Source organism: Muscardinus avellanarius (genome assembly GCF_963383645.1).
Source record: "Muscardinus avellanarius genome assembly, chromosome: 10".
Taxonomy (NCBI): domain Eukaryota; kingdom Metazoa; phylum Chordata; class Mammalia; order Rodentia; family Gliridae; genus Muscardinus; species Muscardinus avellanarius.
Window position 1 is genome coordinate 4789840 of NC_137796.1, and position 20912 is coordinate 4810751.

Genomic DNA, 20912 nt, shown 5'->3' on the forward strand with positions numbered 1-20912 from the left:
GCTAGCCTCAGCAACTCAGCGAGACCCTGTTTCAATTTCTAAAAAACAAAAAGGGCTATGAGTGTAGCCCAGTGGTAGAATGCTCCTGAGTTCAATCCCAAGACCCACAACAAAGGAGCTAGGTCCCCTGGGCCCAGGACTCACCACCACCTGTTCCTGTGTGGCGTTGCCTGGCACTCACTGACCTGTGCATCAGTTCCCCCGTCCACAAAATGGAGAAAGGAGCACATGCCTTATAGATGGGAGGAGACTGTGTGAATCAGTATCTGCAGTCCATGGGAGTGGTACCCAAACACAGCATGGTCCAGCTTCCCTGACGTCTCCTTCCTCCAGGCACAGGGCCCATCACTTTTGCCTTCCTGCCTGCCATTTAGCCATTGATCTGCATGTCCATCTCTCCTCCCCAGCCAGCGCTTTAATGATTCATATCCTCACAGATTTCCCTATCTAGCAGTGAGGCCATTTGGCCACACACAATAGGGCCTTAAAACATCCCAACTAAATATCAATAAAAGGCCTGTGTTCTTTTTAGAGGGATTCTTGTGCCATCTATTTCATTTACTTTTCCTGTTTTTTTTTTTTTTCCTTTTGGTGGGGCTTTTATTACAGACACATCTGGGTATCTTCACAAAGGAATCCTCAAACCTCATAAAATTACTGAAGGCGGGAGATGAACGTCCCATTCTGCTGGCGTCTGGGATACGGATGGCATCGCGGCCTCTGCTTAGAGGAAACAAATAATCACAGCCACGTTATGTCGATAGCGTGTTCAGATAGTGGAAAATGAGAAATGGTCAGGGCTAGGAGGAGCTGTGCTGTTGGAAAACATCACACAGGACTTGGGGAGACCAGCATTTCACGGCCAAACCCCTTGTACAGGAACCTCAGTCTTCCAGACTCTAGAGGTGAAGTTTTCCCTGTGAGAAAACTCTCCAAATCCCGCCTGCTCTCTTTCAAGCAAAATACACTAGCATTTCCTCTTCAAGATCTAAAGATGAGTCATAAACCAAGATACGCAGCGTCCATCTAGATGCGCCCAAGCCCACAGGCAGCCCCTGACTTGAATCTCCAGGCTAACATGCGTTCCTAAGAAGCGTGTTGTGCTGCACACTCTGGCCCCTTCGTGGCTTTACTTATTCACCAAGTGAGTCATTTATATCACAAGTCAGAGATGCCACGATTCTGTGAAAACGGCAGTGGTTAAGCAAGAGGAAGTCTTGCCTTGGAGATGTCGGCAGATTTCTACACTGGAATTCGCGTTCACCAACATCCTATTTTCTTTGAAAACATCGCTGACCCTCTGTGAGTTTTGGAGTTGCAACCTACACTTAACTTGTAGATGCACAGTTAAGAAGGGGGATTGTAGAGTCTATCCAGTTCAGGAATGGGGATTAGATTCGAACACTAGAAACTTCTCAAAGTGGTTAAGTGACAGTAGGTTTCAGAAGGACTGTGTTGGGAGATACTCAGGTCAAGCCAGAGGTGATGAGCCATATCTGTTGTGAGGATGGTAACAGAGTGGGGCAGCACGCAGGCCACCGAGGTGCCATCCAGCCCATGTAACTCTCTAGCGTGCCCATTAAAATTCCACGTGACTCTGAGGGTCACAGAGACGGCGCTGGCAGAGGGCAACACTCACTGCCAGATGTGCTCTCTGCTCTCCAGCTGTGCAGTCATGCTCTCCACCACTAACCCACTCTGCAGACAAGGCAGAATTTGGGAAGGGTGGCAGATGGAGAAAGGCTATGAGGATCAAATTACAAGCTCTGAAATGCTGAGGAAGACCAGGGCAGAAGATAGGAGAAAAGACTGGGCACCCCGAGCTGGGCATGCCATTGTGATTATCATTAGTTTGCAGGAGTCATGCTGAGTAGCTTTGGGAACTTTCCTTTAACCAAGATGACAGAATCTCTGAGCTCCTGATGGAGGAAGAATAAGTGAGTCGGCTGTAGCAAAAAGCCCCTGGGTTACAAAATCAGGCACTTGGAGACATTCATAAAATGTGTGCACCTGAGTAGGAGTGTAGGTCTCCACAATCATGTGCATTTGGAAGACACGGGCACTAGTGCATGGAAAAGAAAGAGCACCATATGCAATGGCTGCCTTGCCATTCAAGTCTAAAGAGCCACTGTGTTCTTTCCTGCCCACCATCCATTTCTCTTCCTCTGCTAATAATATATATTTTTTTGTGGGTTTGGGGATGGAACCCAGGGGCATTCGACCTCCGAACTATACCCCCTGCCCTATTTTTTAGTCTTTATTTTGAAACAGGGTCTCACTAAGTTGCAGAGGACCTCACTAAGTAGCTGAGGCTGTCCACGGACCGCAATCCTCCAGTCTCAGCCTCCAGAATGCTGGGATTACAAGCGTGCGCCACCACGCCTGACTTCTAATAATGTATTAATTTACTTAGAGCACTCCCTGTGCATGCATTTAGGTTTAGGTCAGTAGGGTGGGGCTAGCCTCATTCTGGCTTTAGGGAAAGACAGGTGACCAGACAGGGCCAACCAGGGCAGCATAAGGCAATGGATGCAGTGTTTCATTCAGGGATGGGCATATGATCTACTGAGAGCCAATGAGATTCAATCTCAGGCCTTGATTGGCATCTTAAGAACAGATATTGTCTCAAGGGACCACCACCTAGGAGAATGAAGTAGAGCTGCAGAGACCTCCAGAGTAAGAGGGAAGGAGGGATGGGACTTGTTCAGAATGGAGCCAAAAGAACAAGATGGATCAAAAGCAAAGTTGTCACCATTATCTAAACACTAGTATGTAGTCATGGTTGAAGGCAAAATATCCTTGCAAAGCCCTAGTTACATGAAACAATAAATTCCCATGGTCTTTTTCCACCTCTTTTTTTAGTTAGGTTTCTGTCATTTCCAGTGACAAAAATAATAAAAAATAATCTCAACTTATGCAATAAAAAAGGCAGATGGAATTTCATGTATCTCTTGGACCCAACTAGTTCCAAAGAGGTGCATTACCTGCAAGGAGCCCTGGATGTCTTTCCCCCCGACAACCACGAGTTCTGCCATGTCTTCGGCGTGGGGAGTCTGCGCGTGCACAAACAGAGTCCGGCCCACTGCAGTTATATTTCTCAGGGCAACCAGGATGCCGTCACGGTTCACTTTGAAGTGTGGGCTTGAGACCTCATAGCGCAGCTGGTCATTTCCCTTGCAATCACTGAAGGTCACTGAGGAGGAGAAACAAGAGAAAGAGTGTGGGTAGGTGGGACAGCTTAGTCCTGCAGGGATCTTTGACCTGCCAGCAGGGGTCACCTCACCACCCCCACCCCACACAGCCCTTGGTCCCAGGTGACTTTGCCAGTGTTGCTGGAATCAGCTCATTAAGATACAGCTGTAGCTGGCACACACTTGTAGCTCAGAGGTAGAATGCCAAATCCCCAGTTTTGCACACATACAAAAAAGACACATCTGTGGTCCCTTCCCATAATGTTAGCAGGTGCTAGCACCTAGGATGTCAAGATGCACCTGGCAGGTCATGCAACTGAGGGTCATGGGCAGAGTGGACAGTCAGATATACAGAGTGACACTGAGGGGAGTGATCCATTGCTGCTGTGCATGAATCGTGGGCAGAACCACAGAGCCACAGGAGCACTGGGGACGGCTTCAGAAAGACATGAGCTGAAACCGGAAGACAGGGGAGATTAGAAGTCCCGTACGAGGAGGGAGGACGTAGGGAGGTTAGTAACAGAACTAACTGCACAAACTTGGATCAGAGGTAGATTAGAAACAGGGCAGGGATGTCAGGAACTAATAAGGACACAACAGAAATGAAGTTGGACATGTCTTTTGAAGACGAATTGGGGAAAGATGGAAAATTCCATGGCTTCTTGGTACTCTTCAGCTATTTTTAGTGTTCACAGGGTCAGGATCCAGTGGTGTTCTTGTGGCACTTGACAGCCATATTTTCAAGGGTCAGGGTGTGCAGGAGTCACATGGGAGCTCTTCTGCAAACTCAGAGATTATAATTTAGTAAATGTGAGTTGCAGAGACTGGAAAGAAGACGGGTCAAGAAAACCAGTTTGTGTGGTGAGTACCAGTGATGACAGGCCCAGGTAGAAGTTGTAGTGAAGGGGAGTAGAGAGATGGGATCTCAGTTTCTATAGCTGAAGGCCTGGTCACGTGTGGGAAGGAAAAGGCTAAGTACTACGCTGGGGCATTGTCACCAGGACTGATGTGACAGCCAATCCTGCTTCCCTCTGGGTTGATTCTGTACCTGGCACATATACTTCTATGACTATAGATATACCCACCCACTGTCTATCTGCCTTCTTATGTAGACTTTGAGGGCCTTTGTTAAGTAACCAAAGAACTGTATTACCTGCTTTCCAAGCATAGAAATGTATAATAGACCCTGCCCTTATCCACGGGGGATATGTTCCAAGACCTCCAATGGATCTCTAAAACCATGGATAATACCAAATCCTGAATATACTGTGTTCTTTTTTCCTCTATGTACCCACAATAACAGTTTAATTTACAAATTAGGCATAGTAAGAGATCATGAATAATAGCTAATAATAAAATGGGGCAATTACAGCAATATACTGTTAGGAAAGTTATGTGGAAAGTAAGTTATCTCTCTCTCTGGAATTTTCCATTTAAAATTAAATTTGCCATTGAATATTTTCAGACTGTAGTTGGCCACAGATAACTAAAACCAAGGAAAACAACACCAGGGATAAGAAAGACCACCATGCTTGCTTTGCACTTGCTGATGAGCAGCCTTGCTTGCTTGATAAGCCTTTAATCAAAACACAAAACAGACATCGAAAAGTACACGAATGGATCATGCAACTCAATGAATTTCCACAATGTAGACACACCTACGTACCTATTGCTCAGACCATGAATGCAAAGGAATTCTAGTTCCGCCCCTTCCTGAGTAAAGCCTCTTCTCCTCCTTCCTGAGGCTACACTCATTCTGAGTGCTAATACCATAGATCAGTTCCACTGCGTTTGCATGTCATCCAGGTGAAATCTTACAGCATGGATCCTTTATGTTTAGCTGCTTTCATGCAACACTACGTTTTGTGAGATTCGTCCATGAAGCTGCAAGTCAATGCAGTTTATCCTGAGCGCTGCCTAGTAATTACTGATTGCTGTGTAGTACCTAGATCATTATACCAAATCACTATATAGTATTTCTCTCCATGGCTCTATTAGGTTCTTATATTCTATTATAAAATGAGTATGTGGTCCATTTCCAACCTGGGTCTCTTGAAATATTGCTACCAGAAGCCTGGTGTGGTGGCACATGCCTGTACTCTCGGTGCTCCGGGGGCTGAGACAAAAGGATCTTAGGTTTAAAGCTAGTCTCTGCAATTTAGCAAAGTCCTCAGCAACTTAGTGAGACCCTGAATAAATAAGGTAACCTAACTGAGGGGGATGGGAGGGGAAAGAGGAAAATTCTCTAATATACACAATGTACACTCACAAACATATCAACATCAGTCACTAAGACAAATAAATATAAGGAGCGAGGGGGAGGAAATGGGGTCAGAATTGGGGAAGGGCTAAATGAGTGACGTGTGCAGGTATACCTCTACCATCGTGTACTTCATTAGGATGTATGACTACAGTGCACCAATGAAAACTTAAAAATAAAGTAACAGAAATAAAAATAAAATAGGGATGGAGGTGCAGCAAAGAGGTAGAATGTCCCTAATTTCAATTCCCAGTACCAAAAAACAAAAACAAAAAACAAGTTATACACATAAACACACACTATAGATAAATGATAGATAGATACTAGAAACTGATTTTTTTCTTTTGGTGGCAACATCTTCATAGGTCCTAGAATACTTTGGAAACCATAGAAATGTCTGATGAAACATTCATCTTTTCATATAAAAAAGGCAATGTCTGATGAACTGAGTCGATCCTTCTATTCTGGGAAGACAATGCTTACGGTAATGATATTAGCCGGTGGTAACCGTGGTGGGTATGGATGGAGCACTTTCTCCATGGAGGCTTAGTGCTGAGCACTTTATATACTTGTCTTATTCAGTCCTCACAATGATGACAATGAATTAATCTGATTCCCTCCCCCCTCATAGATCCTAGATAAGATAATTGAGACTTGGAGAGGGCAAAGTTGGTGACCACAACACACAGTCTGTGGATGATAAACCAATATTTGAACTTGGGTCCATATGCATTTTACCACCATATGGTCTCAGTAAAAGCAACACCACCTTACTTTATTCCTTTAAGTACAATTTTTGCCCTTCCCAACAAGAAGCTATCTCAGTCCTTTGGGGAAAGACAGTTCCACTGAGAACGCACAACATATGATCTGTAAGCATCGTTTTACAAGGAGATGAGATCGAGCCTCAGAGAGACTAACTTATTTAAGGTCATGCATCAAGAAAGGAATAACACAAGAACAAGCTCCCCATCTGATGTCTCTGCCTAGATTGCCTAAGTTCTGGACACATCTACTTCCTAGAAGTAGATGAATGAGAAGAGAAAGGGTAGGTGCCTCATCTCAAGGATGCCCTGGGGGTCCTCAGAGGTTCTCCTTGTGGGAGGGTACACTGAGCGACTGAATCTGTATTCAGAACATGGCACAAGCAGGCAGTCCATGAACTGGTGTTCTCATAATTCTGGGCACTAAGGAGCCACCTTTGCCCTTTTTCCGGCAACACTTCCTTCTTCCAGCGGGCAATGTACCTGTTCCTGAGTCCTCCTACTTCCGTCTTGCTCAGGCATGGGCTCATGTGTTGTTACCATGGTAACAGTCACTACATGCAGCAGGGCTTAGGCTGAGTCCAGTCCAGCCCTGCCCACCCGTGACTACTTCGTTTTCTTGGTGAAGCCCTGCCTTCAGTCCCCACACCAGCAGTTGTGAAGGAAAATCACAGTAAAATTAGAGTGCCCTGACTGCAGTATACTCAACAGAACTGGGTTTCATCTCTCCAAATGGATTGTTCATAAAGATAACTCTATACAAATATAAGGGATGATCTTTTCTACAATACTGACACCGCATTCTGTGCATTAGGTCCACGACTACAACAAATATCAACATCAGAATGCTCACATGAATCCCAGGTAGACCCTGTTTTCCTCTCTGGAAACTGAGGCTGGTCTTTACCCACATGCTGAATATTCCAAGTGCACTTTTCTCATATGTGCTAAATAAGAGTCAACTTAAAAAATGCTCGTTCTTTGTATCCACTAAAACCCTTCCTGTGACATTCATTGCATCTTAAAAATATTGGCCTGGACTGCTTTCCTCTCTGCCCACCCATAATTAAGACAATGTCAAGCTTAGCATCACCCTCATCAGTTTATGACCTAGGAGGGCCCTAAGAGCCAGATATCTGGAATGGGACCTAAATAAAGAGGGCTGGACAAAAATGCGAATGCTAGAAAAGACATACATCTAGGTTAGACATACATCTATGGTAGTGCCTTTGGCAATATCTAATGACAGACTCTTAATATATATGACAGATAAGTCAATCAAGAGAAAGAATTCACTACAATCAAGAGAGAATTTAACACATTTTTCTTCTTTCTTACAGAGAAAACAGACTCCATTTTTCCTACTAATAATCTCACTTTAAATTTCCCATTAAAAAGTGCAACTGATAGGATCAGTCTTGTACTGTGGTCCCATATTACTAACTTTTCAGACCCCACCACAATGTCGGTGATTCTCTAGTTCTTCAGTCGAGATCAAGACAGCATGTATTTTGGAGGCACGGGGTTCAAAGAACATATTTAGGGATGAAGTTGAATAGCTTATGACTATTTTAAAATATATGTTTCTATAGAAACAGCATCCTAAGTAGCTCTAAGTGACACCATGTGGATAATTGAAAGGGAAAATTCTAATAAACAATTAAACTTGTGAATAAATATTGGAGACCTCCATTTATCTGGGGGCACAGAGAGCTATCCATGCTATCCTGAACCTACCAACTCCTCTTATTGTTTCCCATGCTGGCATTTCAAATAGCTTCTGGAAAGGAGAAAAGTTATAATGCATGGTACATGAGGATTTATTGGAATCAATTGCATAACATCATTCTTTGAGATAATCTTTGAGCACCCCAGGAGAAGAGAGGAGGGAGCAAGAACTCCCCACCTGGGGAAAAATGCAAATTAGACAGCGGCACCACTCTGAGTTTCAATTATGCTTTCAGTGTGTTTCCACTCAAAATGTCCTCTGGGCTTAATGCAAATGTCACAAAAAGACAAACTTGAGCTGAGAGACAAAAACCACGGTTGAAATGAGAAAGTTTGGCTCCTTGAATAAAGGGGCTTAATCTTCCTGACCTTGATTTTATGCTTTTCTTTTGCTTTCTTTCAAATGTGGTTCTTAGGGATGATAATCCAATGGGCATAGGTTTCTTTCCATCTAGAAATACGTGAAGGAACACATTAAACTCTATCGTGATGCCCAGAGAGATGAAAACACAGGTAGATTAAAATTTATCTGCAAACCATAGAACAGTTCTTCTCATGGAGCTAGGTATGAACCCATATAAGACCTCTGTGGTATTCTTAGATGTGTACTTGGGTCCCTCTGTGACACATGCATGCCCATGTCAGATGGGCGAATGGTTCCAAAGGTTGCTAGCCTTTGCTGTGATGTGCAAACTGGTCTGTGCCTAAGCTGTAGAGCCTCTTAGAGTTGGTGCTCAGAATCTACCTGTACAAAGATATGAATGAGTCAGAAATGGAGGCTCTGAATCCATCATGCTGGGAATTGTAGCCCTCCCACAGACAGATGCGTGTGGATCCAATTCCAGGATCGATCAAAATTCTCTCTCTCTCTCTCTCTCTCTCTCTCTCTCTCTCTCACACACACACACACACACACACACACACACACACACACACACACACACGACTGCATGACTGCTGTGGTGATATGCTGCCCTCATTTGGAGAATGTGTCAATTTCAGTGATATAAACACATGCTGCTGACTTCAAGGCACCAATGTGCCTCCAGTTGCCTTGGACATGCTCTAAAATACTGGCTAGCAGAAGTTCCTTTACTACCTGTCCCTCAGTTACAAATGCAAAGTCCAAGCATTCCATGGGGCGGGCACGAAAAATCATCCCAGGACTCAAGTAGCATTTAGCTCAGAAACAACACACAGACTCTCCCCAGAAAATAGACCATCTCTTAATTGCTTTCCACATATCTCCATATCCCACCGGCATCCAGAGGCACTAGCTTCCTAATAAAACCTCATGGGGCTTAGTCTAGAGGATCTTCAGATCTGCCCAAAAGAGGGAAGCAGAAAGTGCTTCCCTTGGTTTGCCAAGGACCCACCCTCACTTCTCCAAACATTATAGTCAGCAAAGCTTTAAGTAAGATATGTTAAGTCCCACTGACATCAGGTCAGACCTGTAGCTGATGCAGTAAGTACATCTTCCAGCCTACTCTCTTGGTTACTTGAGGCACCAGACTGGACCCCATGTTTCTTCCAGAGTCAGGGCTGACATACATGAAACAACTATAAGATCTGGGATTTTTTTTACCCTGATTGATTAACCCAGGCATGAACTTTACCTCCAAAGCTTGCGTAGATTAGATAGTTCAGGCTACATATAAAGCAGTCTAATATCATCTCATGTGTCAATTCCAACTTTGATAAAATAGAGTTTCAGTTCTACCATGACAGTGGAAGTTTTAATGAATGATTCAGCCAAGCAATCATCAGCAGAAACCTATTTTTGCCATGTAAACCCTTAAGGGCTTCCTCGTAGAGAAAGACAGAGCCCATATCTGCTTTCAGGAGAAATTTTTCTATCTCCCACTAAAAAATAAGCTGTAAGCTCTGAAGCTATTCTTTTCTTATAGAGGTCTGACATTCTCCTCTGTGGATTCTTTATATATGGCAGGTTTTTTTCTGGTAGGATGATGTTCATTGTCTCTCCCGCAGTGGTTATAGTCACTATAAATTTATATTTCAAATTGGAATGTCTTTATATATAACATAGTGCCTGGCAGTGCACATTCAACCCTGTTTGTTGAATGAATAAAGAATAGGACTACAACTTGGCAGCTAAGCAAACTTAAAACTCCCTAAACAAAACTGAGACCGATGATTCAAACTTGTGTGGAGATTTTAATAAGTCAATTTAAAAGTCACCTGCTCAGCAAAATAGAAATTATGGATTCAGCAAGTCTGAGAATTACCAAGTCTTAGATTTACAGAGATTACCTCTTGGTGTTTTCATATTACTGCATGTGTCTTTTAAAAATCACTTGGTTTTATATGTACTTTGTACCCATGTGTGTTTTTCTCTCCAAGAGCAACTATAGGGCAAGTTATTGGAAGGAGAGATTTGCTCCACTATAGATTAAAGATATTTGACCTTGCAGTGGTAGTCCTCTTGACTCTGGCAACAGAATGTTCTGGCCAAGCCTAAACTAGGATTCAGGGCCCCGCTGTGTGTGATGCATTGATGGTCCTGTAATTTACAAGCTCCTTTATGTTGCAAAGCATTATACCTTGGGGGAAGGAGCCTACAACAATGGCAACTGTTATATGAAGACCTGGAGAAGTGCAGAATCAGAAGGGCTATGGAGAGAAGAGAATGGAGGTGGTTTCTGAAGCCAGCCCCACGGATCCACTCTTCAGGAGGAGACAGCTATGTGTATAAGCTTAAAGATTCACAAGCTACAGCTGACCCAGACATCCGCAGGCACTGCTACCTTGGTTCCTAATAACAAAGTGTTACAGTGAGCGGCAGCTCTGGCACAATTTCTGAATGGGATGCGTCTCGCGTGGCTCTGAAGCAGAGGAGACAAATAAAAGCAGCTGTGGCGTCTTTGAATGTCATGAGGGATTGCTGGCTCGGGGATTTCTGGGGAAGGAGCTCTTCTCACAGAGGCCAGTGGGGAGGAGTTCATCTAAAACTTCTCAGGAATTGATCAAAGAGGGGAAACGGGAATATTAGTGAGTTCCTGTGAAGATGCCCTGACGTTTTTTAGAAGTTGCTGGAATAAAAGCACAGGGCAAATGGGGTATTTGGGGAAAGCTATAAGCCAGAGCAATGCAAATATTAATGTTTGTTTGACTTCATATTTGTCCAACTACTAAAGCTTAAAGAAGCTCAGGTGGCCAGGCGTGGTGGCATATGCGTGTAATGATAATACTTGGGAAGCTAAGGAAGGAAGACTGCAGGTTCCAGCTAGCCTCAGCGAGTCAGTGAGGCCCTCACAACCCAGTGAGTCTCCGTTTCAAAATATCAAAACAAAATAAAATAGGGCTAGAGGTGTAGCTCAGAGGTAGAATGCCCCTGGCTTCAATTCCTAGTACCACACCAAAAAATAGTAGTATTTGCAGTAGTAGTTGAAGGAGGCGGAAGAGGATGTAATGAAAGAAGAGGAAGAGGAAGAAGATGAAGAAGAAAAAGAGGAGGAAGAGGAGAAGGAAGGAGAGGAGGAGGAAGAGGAGGAGGCATAGTTGAAGGAGGCAGAAGAGGATGTAATGAAAGAAGAGGAAGAGGAAGAAGATGAAGAAGGAAAAGAGGAAGAGGAGGAGGCAGCTGCTTTGTAGCAGATGAAAATTTTGTTGAAGTTTTTCAGGTGGCAATTTAGAACTGATGTTTTGTATGAAATAATTTCCTTCTCAGTGAACACTTTCTAATGGAACCTATGTGAGTGTTTAGCAATAACATTTTGGGAGAGATACTAGCATTAGATGATATCTCTTATAATTGGGAAACTACTATTCTAAAGTTCAACACATAGTCATAAGATAACCCATTAAACAGGCCATTTGTTCACTTTTAGTGTGCAAGAAAGTAAACAGTAAGCAATACATGCCAAAACAGAGATGGATATACGCACTATTCACCTTCACAATATGTAGCGTCTGAAAAGTTGACCCAACAATTCTTTGGCGGTATGCCATGTAGAGCAATCAGCTTTCCATTTTGTTATCACGCCAAAAGGCTAAATAAACACCATATGGCAGAAATTAGAAGCAGTCGGACCAAAATTCAATATAATAAAAATTCTTCCTATCAGGGAGAGAAACTCAGATAATGATCAAACTCCATTTCCAGAGGCATCTAAGGAGAGGAGCTATCAACAGATATATCTCACTTTGGTGACAAGCTGGGTTAAAATTTGCTTAGAAAGCAAAATTTCTAATTTTCTTACATTCTGTTATAAATTAAATATATTCTTCTAGACAATGTACATTATCTATTATATATCCTATTATAAACTTGAGTTTTTCATATAAAATGTAATGAACCAATCCTTGGTGGGTTTGTTTCCATGCTGGTTTAGCTACAAAGTGGACAGAATAGCTGGGTATCAAAATATGTGAAACACCAAGCTGCAGGCTTTGCCCTGGCTGAGGGTGCCAGCAAAACATCACATCATTCATGCTCATTCTACTCCAGTTAAGCTACTCTAAGTGAAGGAGGAATCTAAGGGCCTTGGTTCATATGGACCCACACTGAATAGTACCCAAATTATTTTCTCAGCAGTGCTTCTTTTTCAGATTTGTCATCTATCTTCCACAGTAACGATCATTTATACAGTGTTCTTTATTTTCTGGGCAGTTAACAAAAACAGTCAATGTTCTTTCTTTCTTTTTCTTTTTTTCTTTTTTTGGTGGTACTGGGGGTGGAACCCAGAGGCTTTCTACCTCTGGGCTATACTCCCAGACCTATTTTATATTTTATTTGGAAAAAGGGTCTCACTAAGTTGCTGAGGCTGGCTTCGAACCTGTGCGATCCTCCTATCTCAGCCTCCCAAGAGCGGGGATTACAAGCGTGCGCCACCACGCCCAACCAATCTTATTTCTTTTGATTCCTTAGACATTAAAAAAAAAAACCCACATGATTTTATAGATGAGAAAAATTGAGACTCAGAAAAAATAAGAAACTATCTTAAGGTCATACATATATAAGTAGCAAAACTATGACACTGCTTTTTCGATTGGTCATAGGGTTCTGTTTCAGAACCTGGAAGGAGAGGCAGTAGGTAGGTTTTATAGAATGGTAAAAAACACAGGAAATGTTGGAAGCCAGTCTGCAGCCTGGGAGTTTATGGTTCAAAGAGGATTGAAAGGTCTATGCCTGAGGTTGAAGGAATTATAACAAATTCAGTGGGCCAGTCTTGACATTGTGGATAAATCCACTAGGGGAAATCTAGAGAGCAAACGACAGACACTCCTGTGGGTTAAAGTTTAGAGAACCCATAATCCCTGAAGAAGGGGTAGGAAAACCCACAAATGGGGCCCCGACCAATCTGTATGCAGCCCCAAACACCTAAACATAGTCAACAGGTTTTACCAGAATGGTTTCTTTAAAGGTGGGAAGAGAAGTATGACATGTGCTGTCACTGATCCGTCTATAACTTTTATCAAGGAACTCTCAGGGTTGGGATTTACCGCAGACTCTTGCCCTGCTATTTTGCTCCAACATTATCACAAGTCCTCAAATAAAAAACACACAGACGTTTGATGCGTGGGCTTCAGAATGTCATCCTCGGTTTTCATGGAAGTTCTACACAACCCAGAACCAGGGTGTGAATGGACATCTCTTGTATTAAAATTTAGAGGCGTTTTGAATACCTCACTCTTCATTCTCTGGGGACACCTGGAATGCTTCTGGGCAGAGTTGAACTTGGGAGAGCGGGATTAGAGAAGATGGTCCAGAAATGTTTCCAGAAGGTAAAGTAGCATTTGAGGGCTCAGATATACCTCCTAAAGTGGCTACGAGTACCCTTCCTACAGGATATGTCCAAGGCAATAACAAAGTTGGTGGCTTTGTAACAGTCAGCAAAGAGGTCTTGCCAGATGCAACGGCCTACAAAACACCAGTTTCCACAACTTTAAAGCTCTCTGAAGTTCCCCTCTGGGATCTTGAGAGCTCCGTGAGGGCGGGCATTTCTGATGACTTCATCTCTCTCTGGCAAGGCTCAGCACTAGCCCTAGCACAGAGTTGGCAATCGAATAATATTAGTGGATTCTTTTGGGCTGTAACCAATTAATTCATTCACCTCCTTCCTAATTGCAGTGAATGAGATGTTCATCAGCTGTGATTACAAATTGGTTCTGTCTAGTTGACAAGACCTTATCTGGAAATTAAAATACAATGATTTGGCTTGCAATACATGAAGCACAATTAATTCCTGTATGCATATAGGGGCTCTCTGATGTAAGCAAGAAACTCATCAGCCCTCGGGTCATGCCTATTCATCCTCCAGTTGCCAAGAGATTTTTTACTGCATCTCTCCTGCCATATGGCATTGTCTCCAGCTCCAGCCTCCTGGGAATGAAGGAGGATGCCTGCCAAGAGTGTCTTGTCACTGTTAAAGGTATCACATTTTCCTGTGATTTCTTTACTTGACAACAACAGCCCTCGTGCATTTCCCCAGGAAGTGAGAGTCAGTGCAGCTGAAGGTTTCTGCAATGCTTTCCACCTTACCTGAATTACCATGGGAAGCACAGAAGCCAAATTTAAATCATAGCTTTCCATCAAAAGTGGCAACTTTGCAATTGAAGGATTCTTATATGGGATCTCAAGTATATTACTGTGATGACAGACGGTCCCACGTGTTTGGAAATGTTCTTTTTGCACATCTGCACCACAAGTCTACAGTTTCTGAGATTTATTGATTTATTACTTGTACATATATATATATATATATACTTGTACATATATATATATACTTGTACATATATATATATATGCATGCTCACACACATACACACAATCTGTATATATATATATCTATAGCTTCAAGCTGAAGCATACGGTCTCACACAACTGTGATATTTACGATAATGAATCTCAGATGTTTAAATGGATGCCATCTGAAAACACTTAAATGCTAAGATGCTGGGATCTTACGGCAAACACTACAAAGTGAGGACCTTTGGATTATGTTGATTATGATGGTATCACTAGGAATACGACTTTATACATTCTGAGATGGTATCAGGAAGAAAGAGATTACTCTTTTTTTCCTCCCTTTAAAGAAACAGTATTCAAAGTGACCAAGGAACTGAAAAAGTGCACAGATTTGGTTATTCTATTGATAAGTGAGTAGCAGCCCCTTCTGGGAGTATGGGTGAGTTCACCCAATGGGTATTCTTCTATGCCTCCATACTGTGGCATATATTACTTAAGAGTCAATTTTATTTATTCATTTTGTGGTATTGGGGATCAAACCCATGGGCAATGTACCATTCAGCTATATTCTCAACCCTTTTTGTTTTTATTTTGAGACAGGATCTTACTAAGTTTTCCAGATTGACCTTAAACTTGCAATTCCCCTGCCTCAGCCTCCCAAGTCACTGGGATTTCAGTCATACACCACCAAGCCCCACTTAATGGTCATTTGAAAATGTAAAACCATGAGAATGTAGTCAACTCCAGTGACATGGGAAAGATATCCACTGACCATCCCATCCAGCCTCATTGCCCACACGAACTACACAAATTGATGTATACTCTATCACGTTTACAAACGGCATACATACACATATCATTCAGTGGGCAGGCTTGACCTTAACGTGTATATAATACCTTTTACACCAGTTAAGTACACTCTAGGCTAACATGTTCATATCAGTAGACAAGTGTATTTAGTTATTTTTCAAGAATTAATAATACCCCTTAGCACAGCTATGTTACTATTAAAGTAGTCCCCTACTGCTGGACACCTAGGCTTTTCCTGTTTCATAATTACCAGTTGCATAGTAATAAATACGTCTCTAGTTGTCTTTTGTGCATACATACAAGCAAGTGCTTGAGACAACTTCCCCCTTGCCCTGACACTGATGTTTCAAATGAAATATAAAATTTATCTAGAAACTGAAAAATCATTCCCCCAGAAAGGATTCTTTTATTTTTATTTTACCAATTTGGACTCTGACCTAAAGAGTTGGGGAGTTCTCTTTCTCACACTAACAACTGATAACATAATGTTTACTTATTTTGTCAATTTGATGGTCAGGACAAATCGTGGTGCTAGCGTGCACATTCTTAATGCATAGCAAGGTCCAGTCCAGTTCTCTTTTTTCTGCATGCCTTCATCAGTCAGGAGACTGCAGAGTGTACACTGTCTTTGCTCATTTCCTTGCTTTTCTACTTACCCGACTGAGCTGCCCTGAAGATAGAAAAGCATCCTATTTGCCATTCTATCTCCAGGGCTTAGCAGGGCTCTGGCGTGTGTGTTTCCTTGAATGAATATTTGCCTGTGTAGATGAGGCTCATCTTCTTTCTCCCCAACACAGCCCCTTTCCAGCGAGCCAAATTCCAAGGGACAACTCAACTCAAACCTTCCTTCTCTATTTCAGTTTTTTCTCTACTTCTTTTATATTATGTCTCTTCCTCACCAGAATGAAATCTGTAGGCTATTAGGGACCCGGTAGCGTCTCTAGTACTAGCACCGAGTCTGGCAGACAGCAGGAACTCTGTGAATATTTCCTAAGTGAACCAGTCTTATATGATCTACTAGACTGTATGCACCACAGGGCACACTGACACCTAACTCTGAGGGATGGACTGTACCACTGTACCCCGACTCTCTTTTGTTTTTCTGTTCTTCTCTGGGGAGATGGATAGGGTAGGAGGATTTAAAGGCGTCCTTCCTGACACTCTTCATCCCACCTTCCAGCATTGCGGATTTAGGTAGGTAGATATCATGTGAAAGGGAAATATGACTATGACATTGGTTCATGGGCTTCATGCCCAGTTTGGTTATTTATGGAAGCTACGTAGAAAATGTTGCATTACTAGCTTGTTAGGGTTGGTCCAGCCGAGGTGCTGAACCCAGGGCCTGAACTCAAACTCAACAGGATGCCGTGTCAACTGGGAAAAGCTAACAGCTTGTGGGGCAGCTAAGTTGCCACACACCATCCTAAACCAAGAGTCGGAAAACTACAGCCTACGTCCACATTTGGTCTATCACCTCTGTTTATAGGGTTTTTATTTTTGGTTTTACCAGGGACTAAACCCAGAGACATTCTACCTCCAGCTATTTTTACTTTTTTGTTTGTTTTTGAAACATGGTCTTACTACATAGCTGCAAGTCTCACTAAGTCACTAAGGCACATCTCAAACCTACAGTCCTCCTCAAGTACTGAGATTACAGGCATACACCACCAACACTTGCCTCCCATCTATTTCTGTAAATAAAGTTTTATTAGAACACAATCACACTAGTCAGGCGCCTGCATCCATAGCTGGCTTTTCTACTAACTACATCAGTCGAGGTGAACAGGTGCATGAGAGACTGGTTCACAAGACTTACACATTCCCTGTGTGGCTCTTTGCTGAAAAAAGTTTGTTGACCTGTGCTCTAGACCAAGGTCATTTTAAAAAATTTTTTTCAAGAGATCTATTCTAAGCTACTCCAGTGTTCAGAAAAGTAAACTCATATTTCACACTCTGAGTTTCGTGATTAACCACAGAGACAATCAGTAGAACGGAGAAAATGACTCACATACACTTACCTAAATGTTATCTCAACGCTTGTGCATTGCCTTTAATTTTCTAAAATACAATCTGCTGGGAGAAATTTTCCATCCAAAATAGAATCTCAAGAGGCTTTGCTTTTTGAATACTCTTTTTAAAATCCATTACCCATCATTAAGTATATGGACAAGGACTCATACAGAAGATGAATATCCCCCAAGGAGCAGAAGGGTATTGTGTATATCTATATTTCATGTATCTAAAGAAATAATTTAATTTAGAGCTGAGAAATCAGCTGGTTCATGCTTTTGATCAAGTTCAGGTGCAAAACTGTTTGTCTTCAAGGTCTGTTTCCCACACTGAGAGCTATTTGTCATCTTTTAATGTGATTTGTCATTAATTTTTATTTCTTTTCTTACAAAGAGTCTGTCATTACTTTTCCCCAAATGACTAAAATGTCTACGTTCTTTTGCATGCTCTCAGTGAAACCATTTGGAAATTTAGCTTCCTAGAAAAATGTAATGGGAATTATTCAGCCCAAAGGTAGTAGACAAATAGTGATTGTATTTATTTTTCCTTCTGACAAGGGTTTGGCTCATTAACAAAAGGCAAAGTACCATTTCCTTGAGTAAAGGAGTAAAAGGAAAGATGGAAACGAAAAACCCCTCAAATTATTTTAAGATCTCTAGGAAGTGAGTCATTGTACTGCAACACTGAAAAGGAAGAGCCACTATATGTTTCAGGTACTTAAAAATCCAATGAGTTAGATATGGTGACACACAACTGTAATCCCAGTACTTGGGAAGAGGTGACAGGAGGTCACAGCAAAACCCTGTCTCAAAATAAAACAGGGCTGGGATGAAAACTAACAGGTAGAATGGCTGTGGGTTAAATCTCCAGTAACAACAACAATAATGGGAAAAGTGGATATAGACATCACCAGTGATGTGCCTAATCTCAGGTCCACAGACAACTTCTACTTCTTTTAGAGAAAAGCATATCTTGGACTCATCTGAGTCCTGGGAAAGACACCACAAGAGCCTCCATCAGTCCTGTTTGTTTCAGAGCACCCATGTGGTGATATGTTTTGAAAATAATCAAAGTAACTACAAAACACAACCCACATTTCCAAACGCAAACGCAGAACCAGGCTAAGAGAAATAAAATGTGTGTGAGAGGGGATGGCTCCTCTTGATAAAGTTCTCAAAAGGAGATAAAGAACAAAGGTAGGAGGATCCTATGGTTTATTCTCCTCATGAACAAGAAAAGAAGCCAAACAATCTTAATGTTTTATTTCTAAGCGTTGTCACTGATAGTTGGAGTTAAGGCTTCCTCTCTCGTGGTGAATGCAGGAGGAGGATTTGTGATAACAGCAGTGAGCACTAACGTCTCATCTTCATCTTGTTCAGTGAAGACAGGAGGGGTCTGGCACAGACCAGGGATTCTCCAAGTGGATTCCCAGAAAAACAGCATAAACATTATTAGCAGCTCGTTAAAAAAGTACAGCTTCCAGATTTCTGCCTGAGTCCTACTAAGTCAAAGGGTCTAGGGGGGGAAGCCCAACACTCTGGGATGTTCATGAGCACGTGGAGGACACTTGATACGCATTGAGCATCTCTGAGACGAAAATGCAAAATGCTCTGAAATCCCAAACTTCTGAGCATCAGCATGACTTCCCAGTAGAAACCTCTATCTACACTTGGCCTCATGTGCTGAGTAACAGTCAACGCACAGGCAGATTAAAAGTAGTATGCAATATATCCATTCAGGATACACAGAGATGGTATACTTGAAACATACATGAACTTCCTGTCTAGATTTGGGTCCCATTCCTAAGATATTTCATCTCTCATATGAAAATATTCCAGAGTCCAAAAACATCTGACATCTGGAACAGTTCAGATCCCAAGCATTTGAGATGAGGAATATTCAACCCACAATAGATAATGTCCTAGAAGGCACAGATAATCTCTGCACAATCTCCTATAGCAACTTGATAAGTAAATCTGGTAAATGTGTGCTGGTCCAATATTAAATATGTACTTCTTAATACTAACTTAAAAAAAGAATGTCTAATGAGTATACAGAGAGAATATTAACTATGCAGTCAGAGTGATCCTGGGTTCAGACACGAAGGGGATCCCTTCCAGCTATGCAAAAGATTGTAAAGAATCTCTGGCCCTCAATTCTTATTCTGCAAACAGAAATAATACCTATTGTCTAGAATTGTCTCAAAAAAAAGAATAAAATTATACAAATCAAGTGTGATATTAATAAAAATAATAGACAACCACAGCCCATTCAGTGCCCTTCCTTTCACTAAATATCAAAGTGTAAGCAAATGAAAAATAGCTCTTATTGATCTACTCTATTTACATCGGAAGGGCTGTTTTAATGCAATGTTGCTATGGAAAGAAAATACATCTCAGAAGATGCAATGTCATGGGTGCTGAAATCACAAGGTCCTATACAGGGTCCTGCAGCAACTCTCACACTCTTGAGTAAGGTAGGACAGAAACAGCAGGTGCACCATCTTGATGGTTAAGTGAGTGAATTTCAGGAACTGGAATTGTGCTTTTCTAACTCACCCCACTATCCTATTGGGATGAAAAACATTTCTGAAAATAAAACTGCTTCCATCTTAAAAAGAGCTAGTTTTGAAACATGGGTGAGCACGCCTGGCTCCCCACAAACTCTACCAGAGTTATGGCTCACTTTATGGTTATGTTTTCTTAGACACTCTCAGAGATGCACTGGCAAAGGCAGGAGTGAATGATCTTCATTTGGATAAGGGCTGCCGACAAAGAACCTAGCCAACAGCACCGCAGAGCGCGGTGCTATGGAAGTGGCTCCACGCGGGTGCTTGGCCGGCCTCCCTGACCCACTCATCTTCTCCAGACTTCTTTGTTTTACCCCAGATAGGAAGGTTTTGGCATTTTTCGCAAAGGAGCTGCCCTGGGGGGAAATAAGTTGTGTCAGTCAAAACCATTTACGAGACCTGTCTGAATCTTTGTTTTCTTATCCACCTGGGAGCAGGCATCTCAGCTCAGATATTTTTTCCTCTCTCTTTGAATTAACAGGAGGTTATTTTATCACTTGGATCTAAAAACACACCCTTAACATGCCAATAAGCCCTTTCATGGCAATTAACTATTGTGTCAGGCGCCTTCTATTTTTATTTTTTTGCATTATAAATGTGATTGACAATGGAAAGTACCCCCACTGAGCTTTCAGAAGGTGGAAATTATCATAAAAATTTTAAGTTAAAGGACACCTGTGTTTAGCACAGTACAATTAAAACACAAACCATCTTTTTTTTTTTTAATTTTTTGGTGGTACTGGGGGTGGAACCCAGAGGCTTTCTACCTAAGAGCTCTATACTCCCGGACCTATTTTTTTATATTTTATTTGGAAACAGGGTCTCACTAAGTTGCCGAGAGCCTCACTAAGCAGCTGAGGCTGGCTTCGAA

The 20912-nt window shown here is 42.1% G+C and overlaps 1 protein-coding gene across 1 annotated transcript in view; it reads right to left on the minus strand.

The window, feature by feature from the left end:
• The window catches only part of CDH13 (cadherin 13), a gene marked incomplete at its 5' end in the record, with an annotated part of 996866 nt that overhangs the window by 612365 nt on the left and 363589 nt on the right, over positions 1-20912 (minus strand). The window contains one exon of the mRNA XM_080702595.1: positions 2985-3193. Coding sequence (XP_080558721.1) covers positions 2985-3193 — 209 coding nt within the window. The remainder of the gene's footprint in view (positions 1-2984; positions 3194-20912) is intronic.